This window comes from Tubulanus polymorphus, chromosome 7 (assembly GCF_964204645.1).
Source record: "Tubulanus polymorphus chromosome 7, tnTubPoly1.2, whole genome shotgun sequence".
Classification (NCBI taxonomy): Eukaryota; Metazoa; Nemertea; class Palaeonemertea; order Tubulaniformes; family Tubulanidae; genus Tubulanus; species Tubulanus polymorphus.
Genome location: NC_134031.1, coordinates 18750454 through 18775242, shown reverse-complemented (window position 1 = coordinate 18775242; position 24789 = coordinate 18750454). Strand labels below are relative to the sequence as shown.

Below are 24789 nucleotides of genomic sequence, written 5' to 3'. Positions count from 1 at the left end.
GGACTAGAATCATGTTGAATCACCGATGATAGAAACCGTTTAACCGTCCGATAAATAGACAAAAAATGATCGATTGATTTCATTGGAAACAGTGAACGATGTGTAACCACTTGTTCCCAGAGCAACAGGCAATAAAGACTCGGCTCGAGCCGAGCTGAGCCAACGCTGCAGATTTACTTCAATTTATCTGGAGCCTCAATGTCTGGACGTCTACACTCAACATGATCAACTACTAATGACTATATCGGGCTGTACAATGATGTGAACTGTTCACCTGGAAGAGTGATACAGAATGAGAGCAGAGGGGGTGGGGTGACAGGAGAATGAGAGAGATAGACAGCAGGGGTGACAGGAGAATGAGATAGATAGACAGCAGGGGTGACAGGAGAATGAGAGAGATAGGGATAGGGAGGTAGAGAGGGTTGACATGTGACTGATACAGAGTTTGAAGGGGCGTATACTCTGAATTAGAGCTCTATGGATGACTTGGAAGGTGTTGCATTTATTAATGAAGTTCAGATGGGGACATAGTGAAATAGAAGTTGTAGTTGGTAGGCCTGGTAGTAAAAAGGTCGGGACTGATACGTGGACCACTTGATAAAGGGCCCAGCACGGCGAAAGAAGCAGTTCAGGTTGAAGACTATGTATATATAAAAAGGAAAACTTCATAAGCTGAGTTTGATGCAGGGGACGGAGAGAAGGGATAGTTATCAGGGATATGGATTGAGTATGTATGAGACAATGACGGTTGGAAGAACGTTTTTAATCATTGAAACTGGTATTAAATGTAAAGATAACATGTTAGTTCTATACGTAACGTAGTCTCTCTTCGTTTACAGTTTTAATAATAACTCTCTTGCTCGGCGCTGCTGTGAATATATTTCTAGGGTGCTCGGTTTTTTTACTGTAGTCTGAATGTGTATTCTGTATGTTGCCTGATGTCTTATTAGATATCAATATTTACTGAAATCCCCGTACTTCTCGACATTCCGTGGTTACTGCAACGAGTATATATCATCACTCAGCTAGCTAGAACTGTTGTGTCCTTGAATGTAGATGGCAGCACCATCCAAACAATCTTCATCGATACGTTTTACTGTTGAGAGATATCAGTTTCTTATCTTCCAAGACATTTCATACGTGTGGTAGCATAATTTCATTCAAAGTTTTTCGCTTTATTTAACTCACCTCAGGAAAACTCCAATTCAGCAACTTAAATTGGAAAAAATTCGGGCGAATTATCAATGCCATTGTTAAGCGAAGTGAAAATTGTTTCCACCTGCTTTGTGCCATTTGTCCTATCCATGTCCTAGCGGATTGCCCGTCTGAACTGTTGAATAGTATTGAACACAAGGCATCTGGAGAAAAATTTTTATTTACTGTAACTTATGTAACACCCAAAAAGGCTGCTATAAGATTACAACAGTTTCAGGGGAATGGAGATCAGGATAATTGGTTTTCAGTGTCTTTTTTGCTGGAAAGGTACCGGGAGTTTTCAGTTGTATCACGGTACTGTGGTCAGAAGTCATCGTTGGATCCGACCTCGATGGAATTCCTTTAAAATTGCCTCGTGGCCTTCAATAATTCTGTTATGCTCACGAAGAGAGATCCATCATGAGTCATCAAAGTGTTTTATTCTTCAGGAATTCACAGGTTGCGAGAAACTGTAATTTCTGTAATGTTTACAACTATAGATGCACCGCACGCTCAATCGATATCTATTCATAGGTAGAATTTAATTAAAATCTTTTTTGACGGACAGGCATCGATCAACGATCGCCGAGACGAATCTCGCCGCTGAATTTTACACGGAACAACGATTCAACGACGGTAGAATCTTTGATGTAAAGTTGATTCTGTGAGATATCTCGGCCCGGCGACCCCGAGATTCCGGTTCAACTCGGCGGTCCCGTCGACCCCGAGATCCGGGTTCAACTACCAACGCTGACGTCGTTTTATTACGAGTGGAAAAAGATGATTTCGTTTGATCCACATTCGGTCGGAGTTTGATCCACGTTTCGTTAATAATTATAGCGACGATTTATGATGTCTTCAGATCATAAGAGTTTTAATCGATGCAGGAAGAAACATCTCTCATGAAACGACTCAGTTATAGATGGAGGTGTTTGATAATGAGTTTCAGAGGAATAAACGTTAGATGTAACTGGTCTGAGGCACCTAATATCAGTGAATGCAGGGCTTCCATCCTCGATGACCCGCATAAAGATAGGTTCATCATCTACCGGATCCAAGGTACTCAGCACTCAGGACTCTGGACTCAGCCGCGATGTCAGGCTTAGATTGAAGACCAGTCTAAGCCGCAGTCTGGTTGTATAATCGATCTAACATCATATAGCACGATTTAGGACCATATTTGAATTGAATTGATGACTATGTTCCACAGTTGTCAGTAAATTAGTCGCACTTCTATACAAGTTGAATTATCACCTAAAAGCAGTCAAACCGACCTTGTAGTCAAGTGGTTATTTAATATTCAGCTCGGTAGTTCTCTCCCCTCCATCTCTCTCTCTCTCTCGCTCTAGTGTGAGGGATGACTCAGTTGTTTCAACTGTGGTGGCTTGTTATATTATGTTGTGGTCATGTTTTTGCTCGATGTTATGAAGCACCATCGGAATCACGTGTGAACAACATTTCTGACACCTCTTTATTGTGACACCTGTAATTACAGTTTACTGACTCAGCTTCCTGTCGCCCCCCAGACTCTTCACAACTCATTTTATTCGCCATTATCTATACACAGGCTATTGACAATAACTAAGTATACAATAATTGAGAGATACCACGAAGCTTCAATTCATAAAATCATCTATTTACACGGTACGTTTCGAATCAATGAACCAGGCCTCGAGTTAGTGGGACGGTCTGGTTTCATTGACTCAGTATTTCTGCCATGCATCTTTTCTCATTCTCTAAGTTTAAATGCTCAAATCTTCGGTTTTCTCGTGTGTGCTTCCATCTGAGAGCTGTTGAAGGTTCACGTGTTATGTTAGTTATCAATAAACTTAGTATTCCGTACTCGTTCTGTCTTTGTCTGATTTCTGAAATACAATCTTACTTGTACAAGAATTCAATTCTCTCTCCTCTCTCCCTCTCTCTATCTCCTCTCCTCTCTTCTCTCCTATCTCTCCTCTCTCTCCCTCTCTCCTATCTCTCCTCTCTCCTACCTATCCTCTCTCCTACCTATCCTCTCTCCTACCTATCATCACTCTCCTCTTTCTTCTCTCCTCTCTTCTCTCCTATCTCTCCTCTCTCCCTCTCTCCCTCCTATCTCTCCTCTCTCTCCTCTCTCCTACCTATCCTCTCTCTCCTCTCCTCTCACTCTCTCCTATCTCTCCCTCTCCTCTCTCTCCTCTCTCTCACTTTCTCCTCTCTCTGAATCCCTGCGGATATTGGCATCAATAACGATGAGATGTAAAAGACATCATTTACGATGTGCACATCTCGGCGCTCTCTCTCGTCGCTGACGAGCTTACCCCGAAATCCAATCATTCTCACTCTGATATCGTTAGCTTGATGACTACTCAACGTATTTGATTTAATTTACCCGCCGTGAAATGTCGCTAACCGATGATATTTTATATTCCATGACAATCGTTGAAAAATCATTGAAATCCGCCTTTTTTGGTCTCAGAGCGAAGTCTAGACTCGTCTCAACCACCTGTAGTTAGAAATGAGAATCTTTTCAAATCCTGCCACCTATCGGTAAATAACCACGTTAGTCCCTCCCAGGCAGGAATATGGCAGGCTCATATTTGAGTGGAGAGTGGGGGGTGTCTGCATTAAACAACCCAAACTTCAGTCATTATATTGCAGTACATGGAAAATAAAACTGTGATAATGATTTTTTGAAAAAGCCGATATTGTGAAGGGCAGACGTCGTTTGAATGGATCTCGCTGCGTTTACAGTTTGTTCAGCTCTGTTTGACGTAGTTATATAAAAGTGGTTCTCATTCAGTCGAGTCAATAGGAAGATCATATGGAGCCATCCGCTGGTGCTGCTCATGCGGTGGAGCCACTCACTTGAGCTGTTCGTGTGGAGCCACCCCTTGGAGCTGCACTCACTTGAGCTGTTCATGTGGAGCCACCCCTTGGAGCTGCACTCACTCGAGCTGTTCATGTGAAGCCACCTACTAGAGCTAAACTCACATGAGTTGTTCATATGGAGCCACCCACTGGAGCTACACTCCCTTGCGGTGTATATATGGAGCCACCGGCTAGTGCTTCTCAGTATTTCAGTCTCCTAATTGATCGATTCATCATCTTGACAAAGATCATATTTTTCGTCACTGAGCAACTGGTGTCATCAGATACCAACATCAATCTTTATAGTGATTAAATATCTATGTTTCTTGCGTGTGAGACCCTCTCTCTCTATCTCTATATCACTGAGTCGCTGTCAACTATCATTTCTATCAGAGATAATCCTCGCAGATGATAAATCACTATTCGGTTTAAATGTTAATACATTCCGGTCAGTTGTGGAGATAGTGTGGTGATCAATGTTATCAGTGATATCAACTCTCCACTTCAGCACCACATAATCCTCTACCCCACTTGCTGGTATGTGCTGGATTACTCCAGGGGTTTCTAGCTCTAAACTATGAACATCCTTGGATGAATTCTCCAGAATATATGGTTATACTGTAAAACTCTTGTGTTGATTACTTAATAATGGGGTACCCGCAGTGCTACTGTGGCAATCAAGCATTCTATGGATTCTGAAATCTTTGAATCCAGTTCAAAGTTCATTGACAATGAAGTAATTTTGACAATGGACACCCTATTGCTCATCACGCCATCTGGTGGGCTAGCCAGTGTTGCGTGTTCGGAACCAAAATAGAGATGACTACTTTTCCAATGACCAGTTTCTAGTCACCTGCAGGCGTAGTTGTGGAGATATTTCGTCCTCTTGTAGCAGACTATATAAAAAACCGATGCCGTATATATTTTCGATTTCGACTCGAAGCGACAGACTTGTCAAATTCGCCGATAAAACTGAAGTGTGATCAACTCGCAATTTGAATGATTTTTACGATAGAAACTGTTTCAACGGCTGTCATACAGTGGCGCCATCGATCCGCTGTTAATGTACGTACGAGTCGCTGAATCCTATTAATAATAATGCATCAGATTACAGTCAACGTTAGGATCTGAAACTGACAGCTTTCAGCAAATCCATCTTCTCGAATCTGTCTGTGCTCGGATCTATCGTCTAAAATGCACATTCGGTTTTTTTCGTGTGTTCTTTTTCTCAACTCCGATTTTTCTTCTCTCTTCTCTATGTTTTGGTCTCATTTTCTAAGCGAAGATAAGCTAGTGTCCGCATGAAACCGGCGCTCGTTTCTGTTCCGTGCGCAGTGACCACTTATGAGATCGGGAAAAAATTCTTCGCCTTGACTCCGCTCTTTTACTCTTTACTTCAATCAATTTGTTACGCGATGAGTTGTGGTGAAGAGGCTCGCAGCCTGTAAGACAGTTGCGTAATTAGTGACTTGGGAAATCATGAATTCTGCCCAGACTCGGCAGCGCCAACGGCAAAAACTACATGTTCATCATTAAACCAACAATTGTACAAGAGTCTCGTTGAATAATCTAAATACTTGCCATCGATGTATCTGACCTAGTTCCGCAGTGTGGGTTCAATTTGACTCAAGATCCAGATCCACAGTTGTGTGGGTTTGATTTAACTCTGGATCCAGTTCCACAGTTGTGTGGGTTTAATTTGACTCGGGATCCAGTTCCACAGTGGTGTGGGTTTGACTTGACTCTGGACCCAGTTCCATCGTTGTGTGGGTTTGACTCTAGATGCAGATACACAGTTGCGTGGGTTTAATTTAACTCTGGATCCAGATCCACAGTTGCGTGGGTTTGATTTGGTTATGGATCCAGTTCCACTGTAATGAGTTCTAAGATAATCCGAAGTCTCAAGGTCAGTTTCTAGATAAAGCTGAGATTTCTAGCAGAAATTGAAGTACGACGATATTTTAACAACGTGTTCAGAATTCTCGGAGTCACTTTCTGCGAACTTGTTGCCGACAATTGATGTAATTAGGTTTTCGTTCGCACCAATTTTCCGCCGGTCCCCGTGGACATTTTTAAATTGACGTAAATTCGTTGAACTAGTCGTCAGGAAAGTTCAGCTATTTACCGACGCAGTTCCGCCTGATCTCGCGTTGCCGTCGGCGATAACAATTAGAAATCAGGGGGAAGTTTTTTCGGCGAGAGCTCTTTTACGTATGAATCACCATTATCAAATAATGTTAAAATCATTTAGTAATTGGCGCTAATCATAGACTCTTTGACTATTGAGTTATGAATGCTGAGTGAAGTCTTGTTCTAAATAATGGAAGTGGTATCTCGTTTCACTGATGGGAAGATTAGCCCCTAGTTTATATATTATTAGTCAATTTGTTATTTTAGATGGAAATTATTTGCCGGTTACTGGTAATCGTAAACCGCTAGGTGTGGAGGCATCTTTTCGTATATTGATGTCTCGCAGTGTGTATTCGGTGTAGTCAGTTGACTATCATCTGTATATGACTCCTGGACCCAGTTCCACAGTTGTCAGTTAAGATTTGACCCCGAGTTAAAACATCGAAAATGAACTAATCTTAACTCAGAGTTAACTCTAACCCACAACTGTGGGACCGGATCCTGAAGGCAATGAATTCTACCTTGCACGATTATTTGACTCCTACAGCCAGTAAATTGACTCCAAATCGATGTCTAGCGCGTAGAGTCCAATATTCAAATATTCAACCCCTGTACATTAAAAAACCAACATTTGCAATCATTGAGGTTACTCGTGTAGTCAGCAATGATATTATTCAGCCATTGATTGACTCTTCTTTACTGTTCTAGTATTCTAGTGAGTCGACTCTTATGTAGTCACTAGTCTAGTCGACATTCATGTGTAGTCACTAGTCTAGTCGACATTCATGTGTAGTCACTAGTCTAGTTGACATTTATGTGTAGTCACTAGTCTAGTCGACATTCATGTGTAGTCACTAGTCTAGTCGACATTCATGTGTAGTCACTAGTGTAGTCGACATTCATGTGTAGTCACTAGTGTAGTCGACATTCATGTGTAGTCACTAGTCTAGTCGACATTCATGTGTAGTCACTAGTCTAGTCGACATTCATGTGTAGTCACTAGTCTAGTCGACATTCATGTGTAGTCACTAGTCTAGTCGACATTCATGTGTAGTCACTAGTGTAGTCGACATTCATGTGTAGTCACTAGTCTAGTCGACATTCATGTGTAGTCACTAGTGTAGTCGACATTCATGTGTAGTCACTAGTCTAGTCGACATTCATGTGTAGTCACTAGTCTAGTCGACATTCATGTGTAGTCACTAGTCTAGTCGACATTCATGTGTAGTCACTAGTCTAGTCGACATTCATGTGTAGTCACTAGTCTAGTCGACATTCATGTGTAGTCACTAGTCTAGTCGACATTCATGTGTAGTCACTAGTCTAGTCGACATTCATGTGTAGTCACTAGTCTAGTCGACATTCATGTGTAGTCACTAGTCTAGTCGACATTCATGTGTAGTCAGTAGCCTGAACTATGCATATTTGATGTAATTGCCGCCATACCTAATACATAGCATATATATATATGTACATTTATTCTATTATCAATTGAGAGAAATGTTCCTGATCAATGGAACCCCCTAAAGGCGAACTGATTGTATTCACTATTTACCAGACTCTCTCTCCCTCTCCCTCCTCTTTCTCTCTCCCCCTTTTCTCTCCCCCCTCTCTGATGAATACAGTATTATGATACTGCACACAGTGAATTGTCGTGTTTCACACTGGGTTTTTCTCGTGATATCGACAGTTTTTTTTACCAGTATTTCGATACTCGGTGCGTGCTGCGAGCGTTACGAGATAAATACCTCTGATTTACGTATGTTACAAACCGATTTGTATAGCGTTCATTCATTGACTGTTCGACGTTCAAGACATCGAAGGAAATAACTATCGATTTAATGAACGGAGCTTGTTTTTTTAGAACTGCTGAAATTGCGTATCGTATTTTTAAGAACAAAATGTTATAATCCGAATCTCGGTATATTCTGTTTCGGTGTCCGGTTTCTTGGGGTCAGGCGTTCCAGTAACCTTTCCGTAAAGGTGACGAACAATGATGACGCAAGTGAGGATCTACCAGGTGGCGCTAGTATATATTTCGACAACGATGATTTCTTCTCAGATTCAATTGAAATCTATCCTTATCAACAGACAAGATTTATAAAATTTGCAGAAAAAACGTTAAAAAGCTTAAAAAAGGTAAAATTTAGTTGAAAATGAACTTAATTTTGATTGAGTTGGGGGGATGATTGGTTTCTGTTGATTTTATGGTCCAGCGATTTCCATCTCGCACCTCACTGAAATCCTGCGTCTCGATCAATCGGTCGACGTTTACCTGTCCGTATTCGCAGCCGACATCGCGAAAAATACCGCGACAAAAAGCTAATAACCGCATGAGCGCTGATAATAAACCGTAGAATAATTGAGTGTAGAGTTCGGACTCATGGACCAAGCGCGGAGAGAGAGAGAGAGATAGAGAGCTAGGTTTTTATGATATCACCGATATATCATTATATATGACGGATTCGCGCGTTTATTTTCGATGTAATTGACAGTTTCCAATCATCTCTACGATGAGTATCGAGTATCCCTGTCAACGCCATCTGGTGAATTATGATGGTAATACGACGCAAAACGTGATCGTGCTCGGCATATTTGAACTCGAGTCGCCGAAACGCCCTCAGTTCGCCGAAACGCCCTCAGTTCGCTGACTGTCCACAGTTACACTGCTCGTCCTAGAAACATTTCAACTAGATTTTCTACAAATATAGGATATGATAGAACTGATAATTGAACAAATATAGAGAGAATTGATGCATAGATGCAGCTTGCTAGTTACAGTTGCTAAGTGATACCTCATGAAGATGTCAAGTGTAGTTAAATATTTAATAATGTATTTACTGCGGAACATAGTTTCCTGTTACCTATATTTTCACGGGAAGGCACTTCAGTGTCATGTTTGCTCTGAATGGGTGCAAAATATTGATGATTCCTGCTAACACATCACCTACTCGTCACTGAGACTGATCAGATTGATATGAGTTAGTATTTCATCAGTATTGGGCTCTGGTTAAAAAGTGTTTGTTAGCAGTCAGTGTTTCACTGGGTTCTCATCGATCCAGGGTCATGACGATAGCATTCAGTCAGTCAGTCATACACTGGTCTCTCATCAATCCTGTTTTTGAAATGGGTTTTTCATCAATTTGAAGCAACTGACCTCTAAGTGTAGTCGAGCTAAGCTTTATCTCGAGTCTCCGCTAAATCATCGATGAAAATATCAATTTGCCAATAATCTACACGATGAATAAACGAAAACCTTGAAGTCGAATCAACACGAAACAAAGACCAGTTTTATTAGGTTATTTCATGAATGAGGTTCGATTCACTTTGACGACGATGCACGGAAGTTGTTTTCAGTCGTGGTAGCTTATCTCGTATCTAACAGCAATAGCTGGAGTTTCCGGTGTGTATTTCCTGACTGGTATCTGAGATCGAGCCACTGTGTGTCGGGTCTCCGTAGAATTATCCAACGGCGCGCCGATCTATTTGTAGTAGAAATACAGCCGGATGTCCTGTCAAACTGGGCTAATGTTTTCCAGTGTCAACAATAATGTTTGCTTACATCATCCTCGAGTAGGAATCTTGATGCGTTCCCCGCCCGTCTTGAAGTCTAAAAAATCTGTTCGAGCATCAGTATACATCATGGGATAAAACATAATACATAAAAATATCCAATATTCAAATCACTTAAGCCTGAATTTAATCAATTTCTTTCAGCCGCTCCTAGTAAGCCTCACGCTACTGTTCAACTGAATCCAGAAAGTTCAGGGGCCAGTTGTAGCCCAGTTAAGGCTTAGATTAAACCAGTCTATTCTAGTAAAACTAACTCAGTCTAAACTCACCAGTCCACAAAGCTCATTTTCATTCTACAGCCAATCTTACAATTTGAGACCAGTCTAAGCTCGTTTTGGTTATTACGATTTACGACCACTTTTAGATTTGAGTCACGATTGTAAAACTGGGATCTGAATTTCATTTCTAACAATATTCTCGATGTTTTTATAATTTCAGAATTCGCACGGAGATTAACGGCGGCGCCTGGTGCCCGAAACCGACGATAGACGTCAAGTCGGAAGAATGGCTTGAAATTGATTTAGGTCGATTGATGGTGATCACGATGGTCGAAACACAGGGCCGTTTCGGCAATGGCCAGGTAACAACAGTCACTTCTACACATTAGAATATCCACTTGCCACTGTTAGGCTACAGTAGATATTTACCAAAGTCAAATTTATGGAAATATACCCAATTCTGGGTATGGTACTTGATGAGTATAGGGTACGCAATTTTGAGTATCCTTTGCGGATAAATGAGATGTGTTGATTTTCATTACAACAAACATGGTTGAACTTCAAATGAGTGGCGGCCATTTTGTTTTCTTGGCTTTGCTCGGGGTTACCAAGCTCTTGAGCGTGGTAAGGCTATTACATTACCCAAAATTGAGCATACCCTTGTATAAATGATCCGAGTACTATACTTGAAAGGGTACTCAGAATTGGGCATATTTCACTAAATTCACCTCAGATTAGACTGATATCCTCAGATATCCCTGCTTGCCACAGTAAGCTATAATGCCACAGTTCGCTACGACCAGGGTTCTAACAGATCAGGGTAAAATCAAGGCATCTGTAAAAACTTTGTTCGACATCAATTCATTCGAATTTATTTCATAGAAATAAAATAAAACCCTCAAGCAAAATGTAAACATACTCACATGCCATAGAAGCGATGTATAGTGAGGGTAGTTTGTTCAATGTTTTGAACAGATAGTTGTGTCGTTGTTTTTAATGATTTTGAGATTAGAAACTCGAAATTGTTTACGACCGTTTCGTTTTAAGCCTTTAAGACCGAAGCGATATCTGTTAATTCTATAATCTAGAGATTAGCGATCCAGGGTACATCTCGCAGGAGAAACACGGGACACATCGTCGTGGAGTATGTCGGCAAAAATTCCCCCGCTGTAAAATAGCATCACTCATCGCTGCCACGTCGCGAAATAAATGTCCATTTGAGTCCGTGCCGTGCGGTGCCGTGCCCGACGCCGCGAGACCAACAGAGCAAACAGAAAAAGAATGCTGTTAATATATATGGTAACTATGGCAACATCGGCACCATCGAAGACATCAAAGAATAATCATGTACATACGAGTAGCATTGCAGTATAAGTGAGCTACGCGCTGAGGAGTGTCAATATACACTCATGAGGAACCCTCATTCACCTCACTCATTCCCCTCAATCGCTACAAATTTGGCCAACTATAACCGTCATAGAAAAATTAATGAGGCTTAACACGAATTAGTCTCGTACTGGGAAATGAGAGAGGAAAGAATGAGGAAGAGAGAGAGGGAGAGAGTTGAGAGATGAGAAGAGATAAACATAGGAGAGAGATGAGGGGGAAGAGGAAAGAGAAGAAAAGAGAAAAAGAGAGTAAGATGAAAGGGAGAGGAAAGAGAGAGAGAGATCGGAAAGAAAAGAAGAGAAATAGGGAGTCAGAGGAAGAGAGGAGAGGGAGAGGAGGAGAGGAAGGAGAAGAGAAAAAGAAGAGAGCGGAAGAGAGAAGAGAGGGAGACAAGAAAGGGGGAAAAGAGAGTGAGTGAGAGAGAGGAGGGAGAAAGGAGGGAGAGCTTGATTCCAGCGTAATTTGTCATTGATAATTAGAAATATCTATAAAACTGATGATTGCAATATATCGAGGGTTGAGGTGATGTGATGAAGGATCATAATAACGCAACTTGGAAGTTGAATTATTGTCCAGGACGGTGGAACTGATGACAGGGACATTCGACTGGATAGATCCGAGTTATGGTTTCGTCTCTAAAGTTTCAGGTTTAGAATGACACGGGGTAAAATTGAAATCAGGTCAGGTATAATTCATCACTACAGTGTTACTGCGATGGATCATCTCTAAATAAACCCTACGAAGCCTTAATGAACGCGTTCCGAGTTCTAAAATACAAATCAAAGAAATCATATGAATCGGATAAGATTTCAATTCTACGATGATTCTGTGTAATTCTAGATCATGTTTAATTAATTCCCAGCTCTCGTTCTCTCTCTCTGTCTCTCCGATATGAAATTCCTCGAGTAATTGTGACCATCCTCTATGAGTATGATAATTACATTCATGTACATAAACAACCCTTGAGGAAAGAATTTATATGAACAAAATTTACTTTGGGTTGCGATCATTATTACTGTGCTAGCAAGGTGGCGCTACTGTGACACTAGGTGGCACTAGTGTGAAGTAGGTCTTGGCAATTTCATCCCAAATTTGGCTAAAATCAAATTTTGACTGAATTGTGAATATACGGTAGAAGGCTAAAATAATGGTGAAATAGATTGAAATGAAAGTACGACTGACTGACTAACTGATTGACGCGCCATCTGGTGGGAGATCTGGATAGTCTCATTAGAGACAAGATGAAAATCATTCAAATGGAAATAAGATCGAAATCCATCAGCGAGAATTTAAAACCGATAATCAGTCGAAGCCTTTGATTTCAAATTCAGTTTTTATTTTCAATTTTTAAAGCGTAAATGAATTTGTAATGTATTTCAATTGATCGTAGACGACGACTGCTGCTGCTGCTGAGACTAATTAGCATCCTCTCATCTCTGTTATCTTGCCGGCGTCGTTAGATCAATGTCTCCGGTGATGTCACCCCTCAATCGCTTTGATCTCTCGTTAACCCTTTACTGGCCGAGAAATTCAGCCGCGTATCAAATTAGAACTTCACGAGGACAATGGTCGGGTTGATGTGAAAAATGTAAAAGATTGTGACGAAAAATGGAAATCTTCTAGAAACCATGAAAAACCGTGATATTGTATTTTGGCGTGAAAAATATCCGAAAATGTATGTTAAAAATGTGAAAGATCCCGGTGAAAAATGTGAAAAACCAATTGTGAGGAAGTGATGAAAAAATGTGAATTGATGTGACCCTGCTAGGAAGAGTACACCAATTTCACGTTTGAAAACTTGTAATAACAGGTTTCTAGGCGCACTGCGGATGTAAAGGGTTAAAGAAGACGTGTTTCTATTTATTAAGCAGCAGCAGCAGCAATCATCGCGTGATGTTGAAATTCATCTCTGATTGTTTTTAATCGTTGAGCGGAGACGAGTTGGTTCGGTATATCGCCCGTGAGACTGTGTTTATCACTGTAGAGATGTCCCCACGTGAGCGTACTGGTCCCCGGGCTGATGCGTACTGGTCCCCGGGTGAATGTTTGGACTCGTGTCTCATCTACGAACACCGGACATAACTGCCCCATCGGGAACCCGGGCGCCTCTCCGAGGTCGTTAGCGTGATGAGTATTTTTCGAGACATTTAGCACAATGGTGCGTTGAGAATAAATTTGTTTCATTAACGAGGAAGGTCACTAATTGATCACTTCTTATATATCGCAGTGAATGACTTAGATGTATGTTTTATTGAGTAAAGGTTGTCGGAGGACCCAGTTAAATATCGAATGGTTTGACTCCTCCATTTCAAATATACCGAACTCGGGAAGAAATTGAATCAAATAAACATTTTTTGGAACTGGGTGGGCCCTAGAATCAGCAGCTATTATAAACCTATGTAAAGATTGAAGTGTTTGCTGACAGTGTCGATCGAAGAAGTTTTTTAAGGTTATTTCGAGATGTATTTAAAGAGATTTTTTGTTATTTCGTATTTTTCAGGGGCAAGAGTATACGGAGCAGTATTTATTACGATATAAACGTGAAAAACACACAGATTGGATCACATTTCATAACAGAAAAGGACAATCTGTAAGTATTATCCCAGCTCAGAAAGGTTTTCTATCATCTCTGTTGAATGAAACTGAGAAAGCTACACAATTATCTCCTCGAGTGGCTCTCAGCACGCTGGAGATGTAATCTGTCACTCCATTTGGACTGTGTTCAGGGAGGAAAGTTTTCCGGATTTATCCAGAATTCCGGATTTTTCAAGTCCAAGGTCATTTTCTGAAAAGCGTAAAACGATGAGAAAATGTGAGGGGGGTTAGGGTTTATTGGTCCCGGTGGCCGTAATAGCGCCGCATACCGGACAACAATCGCTCTTAAGTGCTAGGGAAACGCTTTTAATTTCAAAAATTTTCTTGGGGGGAAACCCCAAAAACCCCCAGGGGTTGCTTCGCGCCTTCGGTGCTCACAACATCGGGCAGATGTATAACTTTTAATTTTCCGGATTTTTCTTCTATGGTGACTTTCTTCCCTGTGTGTTGTGGCTTTCAATTAAAGGAAGGCCCAGGTATTTGTGTTAAAATGTTCAGAGGTTGAAGACCTACAGTGATACAGCTATTAGTGGGTTGAGGGTTCATGGCTTCAGTCGCCTGTATTTAGAGGGTACCAGCTCTCACAGTCATACAGCTATTAGCAGGTCTAGCTCTAAAGGTTTCGAGCAATGATAATTATTTGTGCGCGGTAGATGTGATAGATATATTAGTATTCGAGTCGTGAATGTATTGATGAGATTGTGATGTCTTACGGCGTAAGCTTCACTGCACACACTGATTGAAGCGTTGCTTGGCTAACCTCCTTCCTCAATCCTCGTTCCTCACTCCTCATTTGGGGCTCTCTCGTATGTTTTTCTTTTCTTCCGGAGTAGCGTTTGATGTTTGACGGGAAGTTTACAGCTATCTCTATTCATTGTCCGTCAAACGAGGTCTGGAATTACCGACACAGATACTCAGCACCTCATCAACTGATTTTATAAGGATTCCACCTTTAACCCTTTCAGCGCTGACTAATTAATACCCTATAGTGCTGGAGAAAATTTGAAAATTCTAAAAAATTCCACCCTAGTGTGTTGAACAATGGGAATACCACTATAGTGCGTCTACACTGCGGCGCGGTGTTAGTTACTAGTATTTCACTATGTTTGACACTTTCTGCCATTTTTCAATAGAGATAATTACAAATTACTAATTACATCAATACACCGCAGTGCGGTGTACTAGCAAAATCCATCACTGATTTATACACCGCACTGCGGTGTAGACGCACTGAAAGGGTTAAATACGGTCAACATTCAACTGTATTCAGTTCATATTTAAAAAATGAGCTGATTTCAACTACTTGATTAGTCATGAACAACTTGTAATAAATACGGTTATTGCATCATAGTTCTTATCAGATTCCAAGTTCTCGTGTCTCAAGTAAACGATTGAAATGAGTTTATTTCAATTATTGAAGTCTAATTCTATTCTTGACTGTGGAACTGGGTCAAGAGAATTCTGATATCTGAATTATTGCTCATTTGCTAGCTCGCAATTTAAGATTGAATCAGGCGACTCTGTGATTACTTACTAATCATAATGATTATTCATTTCCTTATATGGCGCGCTGCTACAACTTGTAATCAGTGCACTTTTACATGAGTATGAAATAAACAAATGACAATGATAGTAATTCAAAACACTCGGAGAATAGATATTAAGTTGAAATTTACGGTTGACTAAGAAATATATCTTAAGAAATACCACTTAATCGCTGACGTAAATGCCAACTGGTAGAGGCATCTAGTATCAATTATGAGTACAGATTGTCTACTGGTGAATGTTATTTTTGGTGTGGTGGGGTAGGGAGGGAGGTCTAGCCTATGATGAAGTCATTGATGAAGGCGTTCTGACGAGCTATATGACTCAGTATACCTTCACACATAAATGAACACAAACTCGACGCGGCGACCGACAACAAAGCCGGCAGTCATCGGTATTTTCGAGCGAGTTTCGATTTCAAAGGGTTTTCGAGACGCTCTCGCGTGATAATAGAAACTAATAGAATTTTTTAAAAGGCGTTGTCTGGATATTTGAAATGCAATAATATCTCACGAGTCGACGAGGAGATGTCTTTGTTACGTCACACGGAGAAACGGGTGCCGGGAATTCGCGACCGTTTCGTCGTCAAACGCGTCGTCGTTTTCGCGTGACTTGCTGAATATACAATCCACCGCTATAGATTACACTATTTATACAAATAACGCGTCGGTCGGTATTAAAGAACTCGGGATTTCGACCGGTCATTCCGGTTACCCCCCCGAGGTCTAATACGGGTTGGTCGATATGAATCCCGGTCTGTTTTATGAATCTAATCACATCTTTAGATGAATTTCACGCGCGAAGTAAAACGACAATTCCTCAATTTTATTGCCGATTAGATATCTAGGTCCTCTATTCAGTGTTTTCAATAAGCCCGGTGTATGAAACAGTGAATGATCATTAAGTGCGGTCTGTATGGTTTATAAGTGGTTAGAAGTAAATCAAGAGATTAGTGTCACGGAAAACGGACCAGGATCGTAATAAAAGTTCGTCAGCTTCAAAGCTGGCGGAGTCCAGGAGCCAGTTGCTAGAAAATTATTAAAAACTTAACCACCAGATATAGGTCACAATTCCATAGAGTTATGATTTGATCCATTGGAAATAAACTTGGGGAACTGCAAAACTGGATCCTTAAGAATAATGTTGTAACAATGCAGTTTTATTTGTTAAACCATATTAGTAATATCAACTGTTAAACAACCTTAGAGATTGATCGTGTGAACCAGTACGTCGGTTTGTCTCGGTTTTTGCTAAGAATCAGTTATTTCTTTGACCTTTATTGGTTATTATGGTTGGCTAAATTTTTTCGTGGGAAGGCAGTTTTTATTCCTAAAAAAATGTCGTTTTTATCGCAATGGCCTCTGTCATCGCGGACGTGCTACGTTCGCTGTTAATGTCAAATTAAAGGCGTTAAGACATCAGCGCATGACAGAAAAAAAAACAGAATGAGGAAATGAGAGGCGTTTACTGTTCTGTCACAGCAAAACATGTTCAATGTTTCCTTTCTGTTTCTATTTCAATCTCGGAAGCTTTTACTGTCATTAATTCCGTGCTAAATTCATATCCCCAATTACGGCTGTCAATGACGGCGTATCGCGCAAACCTTTTTCTCAAAACTGAAATCAGGGCGGTGGCTTTTCGAGGAGAGGGTTTGGATTTTGGAATGGAATTGAGCGAAGATGACAAAGAGTGCGAGACACTTTGATACTTTGAATCATTCTAGAAAAGCCTATAATATCATGCCACGATTTTGATTGGAAGTATGTACTATTTTCTTATTATGACCCGAGGCATAAATTCAAAAATGACATGTTGACGAGTTTGTCTCTCATGAACCAGATCTCGGACCGGAGATGACATTTTTACGGATATTTTTCTCTGGTTTTCCCCGAAAAATGCTGAATGGATCCTACCGGAAAATGACCTTAATTTAAAGCCCTTACTACACGGGTCTGACTGGTCTCGAATACATTTTCAAATAGTCGTATGAATGTACTCTTGATATGATAATGAAAGTTGCTACTGTTGTATCTGCCATGTGTTTGTGACGATGTAGTAGTAACAGGACAGAAGCCTCTTACAGTCGAGGGCTCTACACATTTCACACATAACTACAATTATAAAACTGCAATTCTGTAAATGACGTCAATTCATTCACTAACGTCTCAACAAGTCAATACCCGGGAAAGCTCACATGCCGCAGTAGGTTTCGTGGTACTGCTAATTATTTTAGCCGCGGTAGATTTGCCTGTATGAATTATGTATACGCGACCTGTAGATACAACATCGATTAATTGAGAAAATCGTTAAGTAAGTCGTTAATTAAGACTCCTTTAGCAGGAATCTGATGGCCGAATCAAGAAGGTTCTATTGACTAATGCGGCTCTATGCGGTGTATTGAATACAATAGACATTAGTATTGTGATGTTCATATGAGTAGATATTGACAGTAGAGAGAGAGAGAGATAATTATGATATATCGCGATCCTTGCCCTACCCCTGCGACGGAAATTTGCTCACAACTGCGAATTTATGATAGCAGAATTCAGTACCACAATTCTCGGTGAAGGTTTTACCCGTTAATCGGATACCGGCACTCGCTAGATGGCGCCATTCGATTTTTAGGATGCCAAATGTGAATATTCTCAAACAAGTCATCAGATAGATATAAGATTGACTTTCTCGCTCGGTATAGATCACACTGAAAATTGAATAAGAAAATTAGATTTGGATTTATTTGAAATGTAGTTGAAAAATTGACGTGCGGTAAACCAGTGCTATTAGCAATCCTAGTGGATTATCGCTGAATCCTCACTTGCCACAGTAGCGTTGCCAGTACCCCGTAAAGTTAGTTCATTTTCAATCAGTTTTTAACTGAACTCTGTTCAAATTAGACGCAGGTTTGAAATATAGGAAGTGGATTGATTTAAGCACGATATGGTCAAATTGAAACAACGACTCGTTCGGGGAATCTGGATTTTCATCATAAGAAAAAGAACTCGATAAGAAATCCTACTGATGGATTTCGCAATCAATTTAGCTCCATTTGGACCTAATTGAACTTGATTCGCGCTCGGTAAAGCGTAATTTGATACATGTCATCCCTCTATATCCCCCCACGTGAGCTAATAGCTTCACCGAGCGTTTTTTCTATTTTACCTATCGGGGTTAATATCCGGTCCGTGCCGTCGTCGGCAGCTTTCAAAAAGTATCTTCAAGTTTTTACTCAGTTACCGTTAAACGAATAGAGAAGTTTTTAACACGCACGTCAAATAGAGTCAGCATTCACCTTGGAAATGATGATAATCTAGTTTGACTGTCACGGCGGGTCACATTTTCAACGAATTCAAAAATAATGCATTTTTTGATATTTTTTCGTTAATTTCAGATATTTCACGGAAACAGTAACACGTATCTGGCTGAACTGAGAGAAGTGAAGCCTCCGATGATCGCGAGATGGTTAAGATTTGTCCCGTACAGTGTACACGCCCGTACAGTGTGTATGAGGGTTGAATTGTACGGTTGCGAATGGACTGGTATGTATCCTATATGGGCAATTTTTTACATGATCATTTTTTTCTAGACTTTTTTTCAAAATTATTTTTTGATAAAATGGATTTTGCTTTGTTACTTTTCTATGAAAATCCTTTTCCATTTTTTTTTCGCTGAAAATCTATTTCAAATTTTTTTCCATCTTTTCCAATTTTTTTTTCGCTGAAAATTTGTTTCCAATTTTTTTTCCATCTTTTCCAATTTTTTCGATGAAAATCTATTTCAAAATTATCTTCCATCTTTTTCAATTTTTTTTCCATCTCAAAATTTTTCGATAAAAATCTATTCTGAATTTTTTTTCCATTTCTTCGATCAAGATTTATTTTGACAAAAATTCCCTCAAATTTTTTGCGGTATATTTCTGATTTTTTTCTCGTTACGTCTGAACAAATAATTTCTACCGGTAATATTTTCCAATATTTTGTATTTTAAATAAACCGATGCCACACGGTTACTATTCTAAATATGTCGTGAATTGTCCACCACAAAATCGACCCGACAGTAAGAAACCTTTAAAACCACGTCATACCACTACTCATCTATGGAATTATTTCAGTATTCGTTATTGATTCATCCGGCGATAACTATTATTATCAGAGAATAAAAAGAGAGAGTTCTATTTCGCTCGCGTAAACAGTAATGGCAGTAAAATAAAAATATCTAACAGATGATTATAAATGATAACGATGCATAGGAAACCAATCATTATATGTTCATTATGAAGTATATATAAAATATAGTATAGAAATATTTATATATATATATATATATATATATATATATATATATATATATATATATATATATATATATATATATATATATATATATCTTAAAATATATATGTGTACATGTATATATAGATGGATAGTGGCTTAGAGTAGCATTGGAAAATTGATTAATGCAACAACAGAAATGACATAAACTATGCGCGCCTGCCCTCAGGGGTCTTTACCTTTTAACATTCGTATTCGTTTAGTTTTTATCATCTTACTTCAAACGTTCCGTAATGAAAGGGAAAGAGGTGTTTCGTATCGCCCGTGTAATATTTTCGTTTTTTCTTTTAAGTATATTACGTATGAACCCGATGAATCTTACTTACGAATTTGATGTTTCGATCGTTGAAAGGATCCGGGATTGAGTTCCGTAGATCTCTGGTTCACTTTGATTCTACAGTTGAAATCAGTTCATTTTCAATGTTATAACCCTAAACAGTGAAATTTTTACCGAGGGCAGTTGAACTGGGTCCCTTTCCACAGTTGTGAATTCAGTCACGTAAGGCATTGGAAATAAGCTAATTTTGATACTGCTGCAGTAAAATCAGTCTGAAACTGTGGAACTGGTTCCTGAAAATGAAAATGAGTTATGAAATAGTTTTCAATCTGTTCCTACCAATATCGTGTTGAATTTCACATAATTCGTTTCTACCAGAAATTGATTTCCTAAGTTTGTTAATAAGATGAATATCGATATTCTTTAGGAAACGCTGAGTAATTAAGTCAATATCATAAAACGCGTGAATACATAAGACCAGACCGTGTGTATATATTCTAATACTGTCTCTCCCTATTGAACTAATATGAATGAAATAATGATTTAAAACATTTAAAAGGCGTATATTTAAAAGTTCTGATTGAGTTTCGTAGACGCCCAGAACAGCGTTGTTATGGTTCGAGGCAGTGTTTAACGTGTATCCATACCTCTGAAGGTTATAATTATGTGCGCTGATATTTTTATCATGTGTTCATGATGAATGTGAAGGTGTTAAAATTAATTTTCAGGCGAAAAACTACCCTTGAGTTAGGCCTTTTACTGCGAGGGGTGCAGTTAGAGTTTGGTCAGTGAGAAAATGCATTCACGTGCGCTTAAGAGTACGTTTATGGATGACCCAATTATTTCTTATTCATAACAAACATACTAATGAATATTATCACCCTTAATTCACATAAAAGTAAAGCCAGTTGATTTTTCAGGGGGTTATGAAACGCGCTTTAGGGTTCACTAGAAAAAAGAACTGGCTTGACCTGTATTCTAATGAAACAGGAAGAGATATTTATGTATGTTTAGATATGAATCCATTAGAATTTGCGTGGAGACTGTTAACCCGAGACAGTGTTTATCTTGTCTTATCATCGGCGTGTGGCATACCTCGGCATAAATCTGATCCCACAAAGAAAATCTCTCATCCTTTCACACACACGGAATACCAGCATTCCACGATCATCTAAAGCCTGTATGGAATATTAGGAAACCGATGGTTTCTGATATTTTACATCTTAAAAACAAGCGACTTCACAGAATATTCTACATGTACCGGCATTTTAAACTTTTTATATTCGTACGCTTGAAAAAAAAAATGAAATTTAGATATAAAACAATATAAAATTAAAATTAAGATGAATTTTTTTTCATTTATGTTTTTGTTGATAATGTATGAGTAATGTTGAAAATTAATTCTCCCGAAATCCCTTATTTTCATTTCATAAATTTAGAAAAAAATAGAACAGAATTTTCATGCATTTTTCTGGTAAATTTCAGACGCAGTCGTATCGTACGAGATGCCGCAGGGAGATAAACGCGGTTCGAACGTCGACCTTCACGACTTCACTTACGACATCAAACAAGAAAATCCGAGCAAAACGGACAGCTACTACCTGAAGAGCGGGCTCGGACAGCTCACCGACGGTCAGGAGGGACAGTCGAATTTCCGACTCGACCCGCAAGGGATCGGATATAAAGGTTACGAATGGGTCGGCTGGAAGAACGATTCGACTCGCGCGAGACCCGTCGAGTTGATCTTCAAATTTAACGAGATTCGAAACTTTACGTCGGTCAGATTGCACTGTAACAATCTCTACAGTAAAGACGTTCGCGTGTTTAAGAAGGCGCAGGTCTGGTTCAGCGTCGGCGGTAAATATTTCAACCCGCCGCCGATCGAGTACCGCTACATGCGCGACGGCTTGATGGAGTTCGCGCGTCCCGTTAAAATACGTCTGCAAAACAGAGTCGGACGTTACGTGAAAATACAACTGGAGTTCGACGCACGATGGATCATGATCAGCGAAGTGTCGTTCGAATCTAGTAAGTAATTCTACTCCCCGCTCCCTTCCTCTCCCCCATACCCCCCTATAGCCTGTTCACCCTCTTCATCACCTCCTCCCCTACTCCCTCCGTTACCTCTCAGCTGCCCTCAACTTCCTCCACCTCTTGCCCTCTCTCCCGCCTTATTCCTCTTCTCTTCCCTCCCCGCTCCTCAGAAAAATATTTTATTGCTCTTATCAGATCATATATTAAAAATGTAGAAAGATACATAAAGTTTAAAAAAACTTAAGGCTCAAGCCAAATTTTAAGAACGGGACGAATGATTGCTTTTGAATTGCAACTAGTTCTGGAAGTGGCTCACTTCGCTTTGTTTAAACGTTGTTCAGTATTGAGTGAGTGGTTTACGTGTGAACGTGCTCTCTAATTAGGCAAACGCCAAATTTGACCCGGGCCCGATCCGTGGCTGCCAAATTATCTCTGTGTTTGCGGCTATAGTTTCAACCTCTAACCTTGACACAAAATTTATTCTTTTCTGTCGTTTTAATTTCAGCGCCGGCCGAGGGCAACTTCACGTTGGAGATACCACCGCCGACGACGACGCCGACGACGCGCGTGACCCCGAATCATCGTCATGGTAGTGTGATCGATAGCAATTCCGTGCTGTCAATCGATATATTCCCAAACGGCAAGAACTATTCTGTCTTCTCTGCTGGTACGCGTGTGAGATGATACAACATGGGGGCTTCGTAGTTTTAAACAATCAGAAATACCACACACACACCCCTCTCTATTTATATAGTGCATGAATCAGTAGAATTATTATACCCTAGAAATCTGCTGTAGATCATTTCAATCCACCCTAAAATTGTCCTAAATTTCTTTTAAAATCAAAATTTTGAGAAAAAATTTACTTCAAAATCATCCCAATACAAATGTAATTGTCGTAAAATCTTAAATTTCACCTTATAAAATCCCAACCATTTTGTATTTGTTTTTTTTTCTCTTAATTATTTTTCAATCAGCTAAATTATTTTTTCCAGCGGTGCTAAAATCCTATTCTATTATTCCTATTGATCTAAACTTCTTGCATGGTTTACGAAGCACATATCATTATCTAAAATCTAGAAAAAAACTATTTCTTAGGATTAGAAAGAAAGCATGAGTTAATCAACTAGCCGTTTAATTAGTTGCCTAATTAGCTGAATCCTCGTATAAGCTTTAAGCCATGAAAAATTAAAATGCTAAGATGCTTCAATAAGAATAAGCTTAAAAGACATTTTGAAAATAACTTTGTAAAAAATGACACCAGTATTTTTTTTATCACTGTAGACTAGTGTCCCTGCCTAGAAACTAGATTTCAAAATCAAACTTTTTTTTTATCACTGTAGACTAGTGTCCCTGCCTAGAAACTAGATTTCAAGATCAAACTTAAATTGATTTGATAGTATAGGCAAACTGTAACTGATGTTGAAATATTTGCTGCTGACCTAGGTGGCTATTGTTAGTTCCACTATTAGTAGTTGTTAAACTAGAGCCAGAGAAAATACTTCCCATTTTTGCAGCCCCCATGTTTTAGTATGAATGGATCGTAATACGCACTGATTATAAATGTGTTCATTTTCACTTATGAGTTATTTATCTGTTCCTATATCTGTGTGTAAATGCATGGATTCAATGCCTAAACGCGTCCAATTCTTTTCATAGAAAATTCTCCTCGAAATATTCTTCGAATTCGACTTTCGATTTTCCCACAAGGAAAAAGCAATGAAGCAATTTTGTGATTTGTCCTGATTTCAATGTTCAGATTATTGAACGAACATATTTTTTCATGCTCTTGATTATGAAATGAATTTGGAATGGATATTTGTGCCTGGTCTGTGAGGAATGAATGAATGAATGAATGAATGAATGAATGAATGTTGCATGTTTAGAGTTCAATGTGTACTGTAGAGTAGTAGAATAGTTGTTGCTATGTTGTCCATCAGAATTTGATGTTTACTATCACGTTGTAGTGAAGGAAATAATGGAACGTTTCGTTCAAAATCTTGACGCTAAATTTGTCGCAATTCCATCAAATTTCCGGAAGTAAAACTTTCATTTAGTTTTTGCGGATAAAACCGTTGCCAAATTTCTACCAAAATTTCTACTCATGGTAAACTTCAAATGATGGATAATGCATGCCAATCATTTTGAAATTTGTTGATTATGATAATAAAATTTTGCACTTAATTAATTCTCGATAAGATTTTTGTATAATTATTGCACTTTTATATCAAGTTTTTTTTGTTGTTGAATATTTTCATATTGCTTTGTATTTTATTAAGTCTATAATTCTGTATTGTGTCATAGTGTCTAATTAAGATTGATATACTTTGATTTACAATAGAGGCATCTATAATATTCTTGAAAAGATGGCAGCCTACCATTACATCTGTCATCATCAAAATAACCTATCGATTTGAAATAGATAATGATGTCATTAGGTTATTTAGTGTGGACGCAGAGATAGACATCTTTTCTGGATGGGTCTGTAGACTAGATCACAAATTGTCGATTTGATGATGTCATAGAGGGATTTATGATGGAAGGCATCTTAATTTTCTAGAAGGGTCAATAGATCAAATCACTTGTAAACAATTTGATAACATCATAGGGGTATTTATGAAGGTAGCCATCTTTCCAAAAGGGTATAATAGGGGTG

General features: G+C 39.2%; 1 protein-coding gene across 2 annotated transcripts in view; it reads left to right on the top strand.

Moving 5' to 3' along the window:
- Positions 1-24789, top strand: part of LOC141908027 (discoidin domain-containing receptor 2-like) — a 94184-nt gene that overhangs the window by 60118 nt on the left and 9277 nt on the right. Inside the window, exons 5-9 of one of the 2 annotated variants that reach the window (XM_074797806.1) lie at positions 10186-10327; positions 13855-13944; positions 18883-19030; positions 21585-22127; positions 22639-22800. In XM_074797806.1, coding sequence (XP_074653907.1) covers positions 10186-10327; positions 13855-13944; positions 18883-19030; positions 21585-22127; positions 22639-22800 — 1085 coding nt within the window. The remainder of the gene's footprint in view (positions 1-10185; positions 10328-13854; positions 13945-18882; positions 19031-21584; positions 22128-22638; positions 22801-24789) is intronic. The other variant, XM_074797807.1, reaches the window with a different exon arrangement.